Source organism: Convolutriloba macropyga, chromosome 8 (genome assembly GCF_964194025.1).
Source record: "Convolutriloba macropyga chromosome 8, txConMacr16.3, whole genome shotgun sequence".
In the NCBI taxonomy this organism is placed as follows: Eukaryota; Metazoa; Xenacoelomorpha; order Acoela; family Convolutidae; genus Convolutriloba; species Convolutriloba macropyga.
Window position 1 is genome coordinate 55,865,034 of NC_134475.1, and position 9,834 is coordinate 55,874,867.

General features: G+C 34.8%; 1 protein-coding gene across 1 annotated transcript in view; it reads left to right on the forward strand.

Moving 5' to 3' along the window:
- LOC142345117 (uncharacterized) overlaps nucleotides 1-8,332 on the forward strand; it is a 66,707-nt gene extending 58,375 nt beyond the window's left edge. Inside the window, exons 4-7 of the mRNA XM_075397203.1 lie at nucleotides 59-156; nucleotides 3,764-3,914; nucleotides 4,440-4,455; nucleotides 7,644-8,332. Coding sequence (XP_075253318.1) covers nucleotides 59-156; nucleotides 3,764-3,914; nucleotides 4,440-4,455; nucleotides 7,644-7,852 — 474 coding nt within the window. The 3' untranslated portion in view covers nucleotides 7,853-8,332. The remainder of the gene's footprint in view (nucleotides 1-58; nucleotides 157-3,763; nucleotides 3,915-4,439; nucleotides 4,456-7,643) is intronic.
- The last annotated feature ends 1,502 nt before the right edge of the window (nucleotides 8,333-9,834 follow it).

Genomic DNA, 9,834 nt, shown 5'->3' on the forward strand with positions numbered 1-9,834 from the left:
GCTGTAATCTAAAACGTAATTTTCATTTTCGACCTAAATTTAAAATTGTTTGTTGCAGATTGGGTTAAATGTAGGAGTGGACTACAGCTACAAGATGCAAGCCAATCTTGGAGAAGTGAAACGAATCGATCTGAAGAAAGAGGCCGTTTCTGACAAGTGAGAAGTTCTCAGAAATATAAAATTTTAGATCTTAAACACAGCACACACACACACGTACGCACGCACACACACAAATTATGGTTGGTCCATAAATATAAATCCATAAGAGCTCAGAACATTTGTTCAGAGGTCCGAACATTTATGGAGGTATTAAATGGATTGCGATGTTTTTTTTGCCGATAATGTTTTTTAATTTCATTTTTTCAGCACTGCAAGAAAGCTTAGCTGGATCACAAATAAAGTTTGTTAGAGCGAAAAAATATTTTGGAGCTGCTGTATGGAGTTATGAATGAAACAACAAAATTGAATAAGCAATTCGCCCGTGTCTGTTTTGTAGTAAAGAAATTTGGGATTAATTAGCGCTTATTCAATGAGGAAATGTAGTTATCAACATATTTTTTTAGCATTAAGAAAAAAATTGGTCAAAAAAGCATCCTCGATGATCACAAAATAATGTTAAAGAAATCGTTTATTTTTAACCTCTAATATGAAACTCCTTCAACCTTTGTTTTATTTCTGTTCGGCCGCATTAAAACATCATCCAGGGTAAGCACAAATTGCAGTGTAAAATGCAATAAGAGATAGATTTGATTTAGGGATCTGCACTATACTTTGAACAAGAAAAAGAGGACAAAAAGATGGCAGGTAAATTTTATTACACAAACTTTTGGCATTTGTGTCTGATAAAAAATACTGATTTCTTGATACAGAGAAAATTTGAATATTTCAACTGTTCGTGTTGCAACTATACGGTTAATTTCTGTTACCTGCGAATCTTCGTGAAGCTCAAGAACTATCGGATAGGCTTCAAGGAATTAGTCAAATTGCTCCAAAAAAGTTCAGCCAAAAACCTCATTACTGTGCAGAGCTTTTGTACCATGGATGCAAAACCAGGTAATGAAACAGTTATATGGCATTTTAGATTAATGAATAAAAACTGATCAGTAAGGTAACTTTTTTGAATCGATCAAAGCATAGTCAGAAAAAAGGTTGGCATATCAAATTCTTAGTGGTGAGATGGATTATAATGCAGATCAAAAAACATAAAAGTCTCAAAGCGTTCTTTTATAAACTGCTCAGTGATGTTTAACTTGTTACCTAAATTCATAATAAATTTTAAAGAAAACTAATGAGATGAAAAAGTGGCTTTGAACAACAATTTGGTAGAGACCCGGACCTAACGGCAAGTCAAAATCAGTACTGAGAATGTCTAATTGAAAGTTTTATATAGTACTCAATCAGAGCTATTATTATTCTGTCATTTTTGGTAATTGCCAGTCTAAATAAAAGTCTTGGCTAACGTAACGACAGCTCCAGCAAACATCATTGATACATTTTCGGTCGTTTAATTCAAATAGACGATAAAAAGTGGACTTATTCACAGAAGATGTTGAATTTTCCCTTATGCGTTAAGTGGTGCAGTGACACCATCAGATTTATTTTAAGGAGATATATCGAATTTAACTTGAACTGATATAACTAATGATGTGAAAGACCGTTTTTAACCTTTTTTTTAGTTTGAACCGTTCTTTATTTGGGCCCCAACCCCTTCGCGTTATCCAGACCTCCCAACCCTACCCCCAACGCCTACCCTCTATCCACTTACCTACCCCCCCCCCGCGCCATATGCTAGCATTTCTAAACCCCAGTTCGCTACTACCGACGCCAACAGCTAGTTGGTAGTTTGCGAGAGATTCGCCCGACATTAGACGTTCATGCTTTATGTTCTTGATGTGAAGTAGTGAAGTTTAAACAGTCGAGCAAGATTATGGAAGAAAATAAAAAATTTCTAACAAATAGATAATTAAACAAACAAGTCACAAATTTCCGGATTTTCATTTTTGTTAGATTTTTTTTTTAGTCAATAGCTAGATGTATTTTAACCAATTTCAAAATTCTACAGCATAGTTATTTGGCACTTCAATAACACAATAAAAAAGCACAACACAGTACAACCCAATTTCAACACAATACAAAAGCAATTTGGGTAGCATAATCGACGAAAGAGCTGGCCAGTGTGAACTTATTAAGAACCCAATAGTGTATTTTGCGGAACTTTTTTTATTGAGTACCGTATGTTTCAGATAAATTTTGCTGTGAACCTCAGGAAAATCATTAATAGTATCTGAACGCTTTAGAGACAAAAAATTACCAGTTCTTGAGCTAAAAAAAATTGGAAAAGGTTTTATTTTGCTCAGTCCGAGGATCGAAGCAGGTTTCAACATAGTTCTCCCGGGCCCTAGTGATAGGCTATATCAGTTCTGAATCATTATACTCTAATTGTATCCATCCTGTAAAGAAAATTAACATTCTGCTCCTTGTCTGTGTAGAATTACTTGAACACAGCTCACTTTCTGTGTAGCATGATTTATACACAGCTCACTTTCTGTGTAGCATGATTTATACACAGCTCACTTTCTGTGTATACGATTTATACACGGCTCACTTTCTGTGTAGAATGATTTAACACGGCTCACTTTCTGTGTAGTATGATTCAACACGGCTTAAATTTCGTGCATATTTTCTACTGAATTTAGTCTGAACATCATGATCACCAAACTATCAGTATGTACAGAACAGAAAATTGAAAATTTCGAAAATCGAGCATGAAGTGCAAAAACTCCCACAACGTGCCGCGTTATCTGCCTGAACTAACTGTTATCACCCAGAACAAAGGAGGTCACCCAGAACAAAGGAGGTCACCCAGAACACCCAGAACAAGGAGGTCGCCGAGTTGCAATCGTTGCAACTGTTGCAAATTTCATAATTGGGATCTATTGTCTCCCCCCCCCCCAGAGTGTTTCTGACCCCCAGTTACAAATTATATGCAGTTATATGGCCAATTACTATGTAAGAGAATAGCAATTGCGCCTGGGGGTTATAAAAGATTTAAGCTCACTAAGCTGGGGGGGGGGGTAAAACAGAATAGGCCAATTCAGTAGAAAATATGCACGAAATTTAAGCCGTGTTGAATCATACTACACAGAAAGTGAGCCGTGTTAAATCATTCTACACAGAAAGTGAGCCGTGTATAAATCGTATACACAGAAAGTGAGCCGTGTATAAATCATGCTACACAGAAAGTGAGCCGTGTATAAATCATGCTACACAGAAAGTGAGCCGTGTATAAATCATGCTACACAGAAAGTGAGCCGTGTATAAATCATGCTAAACAGAAATTGAGCCGTGTATAAATCATGCTACACAGAAAGTGTGTAGTGTTTTAGTCTAATTACTCATAATAGACAGAGTGATAAGTGCCATGATCATAACACTTGCAAGTAGAAAATCCATAATGAAAATGCCATGATCCATTACTGGGTGAAGCTGGCTCTGCTCTCCGGGCTATAAAGAGTGTTTGTGGCGAGGAACGACAAAAAATGTTGTCAAAGAGATTTGTCTCTCAAAAAGTTGTTTTTTTTGCTCGCGCAAACAAGTTTTTCAAGGCTTTCTCTAACTAGGAAGTATATTAGTGTTCTTTTCCCTAAAAAATCCGCATCCCCCACAACAATTTTTGAGTTTTTTAATGAGTCTTGTGGGTCGTGGTCTAAACCTGATAACTTTTATTGCCATTGAGAGTTTTTAAAACTAAAAATAATTTTAGTTCTGTTCCACCTGACGTAGCGAAGGAGATGGCCAAAACCGGAGGAGGCAGGAGGGTTCTGGCTATAGTTACCAAAGTGTTCATAGTGACAAACGAGTCCACAATCTCAATCAAGAAGGACTTACAATTTCAGGGAAAAGTGAAAGCCAAGGTAAACATGGACAGCTGATTTCTTAAAAACCTATGCTCTTAAATATGAAACAAACATTTAGTTACGGTGGCTTTTTAATGCGATTAATTTTCTGTTTTTTGGAAACTTTGTGTACGAACATCAAATTTTTTATTCTTCTCTGCTTTAAAATAAATATGAGGATATAGTGGAAAGACAAGATGTATTATTTTTTAACTTCTAAGTGGTATTATTTATGAATTAATTCTAACATGATTGCTATGACATCTACCCGTTATTCAGTTAAAACAAGCAGACTCATTTATGTTTAGTGTTGGTCTCAAAATCTCGCGATATTTTGGGTTTTAAAATTAATTGAAAAAAAGAACCGTGTTCTCTGCAACCTTATATTAGATTAAACAAAATACGATTTATGATGTTAGTTTATCAACTTTATTAGTTGAAGTATAAATTTTCTCTGGAAATACTTATACGTCATTGCTGAAATCTTTTCAATTATTTCAGTGGAACTGCAATCAAGAAACTTAAGTATTTCATCTGTTTCAGGTCACTTCAACTGATGGTAAGTGGCTCATTGGTTTCCATCTATAACCGGCTACCGGTCGAGTATTTCTGAAACATAGCCCAGATGAGACGACTTGCCAAAATCGGGCATACATTTTTTCGATGCATTTCAGTTTTGACCGTTTTTAAAAGTTTTTTACCGTTCTTGAACGTTCTCGGTCACTAATTTTAGAATATAACCATTTTGAAATTTTTTTTAGGAAGTGACCGTTTTTGGGCTGAACTTTTAGAAACTTGATCGTTTTAGTATAAGAAAAATTTTATTGGATTAAAAAAAATTAAGTATGACAATAAGGATCCGAATAACTAGTTCGAAATGAAACTGGCATTATGGAAATGGCAATTGAACCTTTTAAAGTTAATTCATATCTAGAAACACATGCGACTCAGTCAAAATAGCACATAGCATAAATAATCATCAACATATTGCAAATTCTTAGAAACGGTTGTAAATCTATAGCAGAAAGGAGCACAAAATTTTACGCGAGGAAAGTTTTACGGAACACTTTGTTCTACCTAACCCGGAGTTTGGTGACAGATTAAACAGCGCTGAATCAGTCTAATGACATTCTGTTTTTTAGGATGGCTAGTACTCTGTTCAAGTCCCATTTTACACGGGCCAGTCTTGATTTTTGAGTAAAATTTACTGCATGAAAAATAATATGCTCAGCTTAACTCCCGCCAACAAGGTCTGATTTATATGCGCTTCGAATTTCCGCGTGGGTACTTGTAACATTTAATTTGCGTAGTAAGTCGTAACCAGTAAGCTAAATGGGCTTTGTGGTAATTGCCTACAAACTAGCTTCTATATAAATAGTGTGTATTCTAAAATAGTAATTACTACTTATAAGCTACAAAAGTATGACATTACTCTGCTCAGACTTAATTTTGAACTATGAGTAATTTTCTGACTGTACAGCATAAGTTTACCATGATCTCAATAAAATCATAATGAAGAAGAACTGAACATAAAGAAAATTAAAATATTCTGGAGATGCAATGTTTTGGAACTGAATTAAACATATACACTTGAAATGTGCTGGTTCAGCGCTGAAATGCTCTGCGACTCAAGTCCGAGAAATTAATTTAAATTTTGAATATCGCCCAATCGCAGAACCTTTTGGTCGACTTTGAATTAGAACTAAAACATTTGTACCCTGAAAACTGAACGTGAGTCAAATTGTAATTTATTCAACTTCGAAACATCTGGAGGTAAACGTTTAAAAAAATAATTGACAGTTGCTTTTTGGAGATATTAAACAAACAATAGTTGTGCTACAAGACATCATAATCTGCCTATCATATAAATTTTAGCCACAACAGCAACAGTTTTTTTCGCTCACCAAAGAAATTAATATATTCTGGAAAAGTCTGAAAAGCATAATGTGGTCTTTGTAGAGGCTTTACTCGAACTTGAATTTTGTACTTCTACAATTTTGGAAGACCCTGATGACACTATAGTACAAATTTGCTCTATCTTTTAATTTTTCAGCAAAGTTTCATCAATTTTAACGAGATTAACAATCCCTAGCAGTTGTTTGTCGAAGTAAGCTATGAAACACGATTTTCAAGATGGGACTGGGCTGTTTCATATTTATCAATTAAATTTTTTCGTTGTCTGAGATATGTGTTGCACTTGGTACCACCGACTAACTAAGTTAATTAAGCATAAACTATCAGTCTTTGCTTCAATCATCAACAGCAAAAAAAATGGACACTGATATGGACCAACTCTAAACTGCCGTGGTTTTAACAAATTTATTTTCAAATTTGTTCCATAAACTTTCATTGTTTCCTAATCGTTGCAAATGCAATGTAACCCATAGATAGGATTATGACTCACGCCAATAAAAAATTGGTTCCTCTAAAAATTCTTTAATTTATTGGTCTCCAAAGTTAGAGAGAACAATATTTTAAAACCAGCATCGGCTGAATATACTGATATTTTGTGTTTCATAGGATATGAAGAATCGTTTTTGGAATTTTATCGCTTTTTTCAAAAACTATTGCGAGAAAGTGAAAAAAATACTCTTGTAAAAGGCAACGGAAAGTTGAGGTTCCAGGCAGACGCTGGCATGTCCAAATCGCACAAGACGCGAAGTGCCTATTTCCCGGCCGCACCAGACGGACAGATCTTATGTCCAGACTTTCGTGGGTTTACCAAACTTTTGAGTGTACATGTCCGGACTTTCGTTCGCTCACTAAAATTTTTTGTGTTTGTCGGATTTTTGTCCGTACACGTCCAGAACAAAGAAAAATTTAATTTAAAAACAGCGAAAAATTATTTGGTTAAGGAGATGTTCAAACTGAATCAAATTTGGTGTGGAGTATATCAAGTGTAAATAAAGTCACTAGGAAAAATTTTGGCATAACCTTTCTAGAAAAAAGGCTAGTTATTGAGACCAATTTTTTCGCTTTTTGACTTTTTTTAGACTGAAAGACCAAAAGTTTTTCCAATTTTCGTGCGTTCATGTTCAGACTACCATGCCTTCGTGTTCACACTATTGTGCGTTTTTGATGTTTCCAGATTTTGTAACATTTCACTTACGACGCCCCTCGTGCACTCATCTTTGGTCCGGACATACTTGACCCCGTCTGTGACCTCAATCTGGCTGTTGGTCTTTTCTTGAAAACTTCTCATTGTTAGAAAGCGAGTTGCAAAGATAAATTTACAAGATCTGTGCTCTTCTGCCAGAAAGTACACAACATCTTATCGCAACTCTCAAGCAAAACAGACACTGCCGACAAAACTTTTAAAAGACGCTCTTTTGTGAAGTGCTTAGATTCCGCACCTGTTTTCATCTGCGTCTGCAGTAAATGTTACGTTAAAAATATACTTTTCGATGGTAATTAACAACCATCGAAAAGTAGCAATACAATACTTGTTTAGCAATACTAAAAAACAGAAATTTTTCCATAGACGTTTTTAACTGCTTTCGTACAAAAATTTATGTACTTTTCAAACTAACCTAAGCTGAGCTACACCAGACCCTAGCAACCCGCTAAAAAGTGGCTACTTTTATCACGCAAGTTTTATTTGGACTAGAATCTATAGACCCAACCACGTGTGATTATTCGGATCATAATAATCTATAGACCCCCGACCCCAATTGCCACAATGACACAATAGGGCGTTATAACTTGATGGGTGGTCTACAATGAAAACTTTTTTGCCAAAAATTTCAGATGGTGACCAGGACACAACAGGAAAAGACCAACAGACCTGTTTGACAATGGTGGCAGGTCAAGTGGTCGCTTATGGCATTCAAGACTGTAAATACGACCCAAAGAGCAAAAAATTCAAATTACCACACCAAGAAGAAGAGGAGCCAGAGACTGGAAGTGGCGATGGTGGCCAGGGTGGTGAAAAAAGCGAAGGAGCTACAGATACTTGAACCATGTCAGAAATCAAAGGAAGTCTACAAATGGACATTTTAAACACTTTCAAATCATTTGCAATCTTCATCATTTTACATTGGAAAAGTTGGGTTGAAAATGCTGAGATATCAGAAACTAAACCTATAGGAATTTTAGATTTTAGGGGGTTAGAAACTTGATGCGGGTATAACAATTCTTTTGGTAAAGTTTCCTGCCCAGCTTGCAGAACGAACAGATCCCAAAAAGACTAGACTGCAAAAAGAACTATAATAAAAGACCATACTTCAAATATTTTTTCCCACAGACCTAATACAAAAAGTATTTATGCATGAGTGGGGAAAACGAACCAGAAGCTAAATGGAACTTCAAAAGTTATGCGTTCTTTTGTCAAAATTGTGCCGTCTCTTAATTTTCAGACCCCTTTATAATTTTCATAATATCCGAAAATAATATGGCGTGACTAGCATTCCCGGGTCCAGATGTCAAATCGTATTATTTTGCACCATTTGTAAAAAAATGCGCCGTTTCATTGCATTATATTGTAATTCGTTTGCTGATATAAATGTGTTAAAATAATGTAGGAAATGCGCTGAGTTCGCTGAAATGCGCTCACTTTTTAAACAATTCGGCGCAAAAATTTTACATAAAATACACTGAAATGCGCTGAAAACTTGTAAGAAATGCATTCAAATGTCAGCGCATTTCTTAAATAAATTAACGCGTATTTCAACGCATATTATTATTAACCTTTATTATTATTAACGTGTCTTTTTGGCACCAATTCTTGAGTTCGTACCATTTAATTTGATCTGATAAATGATACTATTTTCGCAAAGTTTCAGTGCGATTCAGTTCAGTATTATTATGCAAGGTTTTTGCGCTAAAATTTTTGTAAAACCAGCGCGTTCCAGCAAATGTCTTACGTTATTTTTAGAAAATTTCCCGAACCGGGTTAAAATTCATGCTATTGATCATAATAAATTGCACAGGTGCAGGGTAGCATATAATGTTATAAATATAGTTATAGCCTAAAAACTTTTCCTATTGAATAACCTTTCAGCAGAAAGTTATCAGTTCAAAGTCAAGGATAGGTACAAAAACTTCATCTCCAAAGGCGATTTTGACTTTGACCTCTAGAGAATTTTGACTAATTCTGTCAATTTTTCGCTTCAGCAAAATTGTAAAAAAAAGTTGAAACAGAAAAACTTTGTTGTTTAAGTTAAACTTTTAACCATTGTCAAGATATTTTGTTGATATCTGTGTTTTTGAGAGTTTGTTTAAAATTAAAGCTCAAAACAGACCTGCTGCATTGGTGAAGAACAGAAATAAATTGCAAAAAAACATCGGAATATTTAGGTGGACAAAAAGAATTACACAACCTATTTTAGCGAAACAAAATTAATGAAAATTTGGCACCGATTGCAGTGCTCAGAAACGTTTGAAAAAAAAATTAACAATTTACCGAAAACTCAATAAAAATCAATTTAACTGACGCAACGTTAATGAGCAAATGGGACCAAATAAACAATTTCACTGATATCAAAAGATTAAAAAATTTTGAAAAAAAGATCGATTTGAGTTTTTTATTTACTCGGCGCTTCTCACGTAGAAGCAAACCTAATTTTTATAGTGTGACTATTTTGATTGCTATTGAAAATTTCGTAGAAGACTAGTGTACTCGTAGTTCAGTATTAGGAGAGTAATTTCAGTCTGTTTGAGATGTTTTTATGGGGAAAGAGTTTTTTCCAACTTTTGACAAGATTTTATTTTCTTGTCAATTTACACACGGCAATCACTCAAAACTGAGCAAAAAATTTGAGGCAGAAAAATTTGTTCAAAACTTGATCAATGTCGAGATATTTTTTGCATATCTGAGTTTTTTGCCAGTCAATTTGATTATCTCAAAATTTGTTTAAAATTAAAGCTCAATACAGAGCGGGAAAACAAAACCGGAAAAGTTAGTTGGATAAAAAGAATTAAACAACCTATTTTGCAGGAA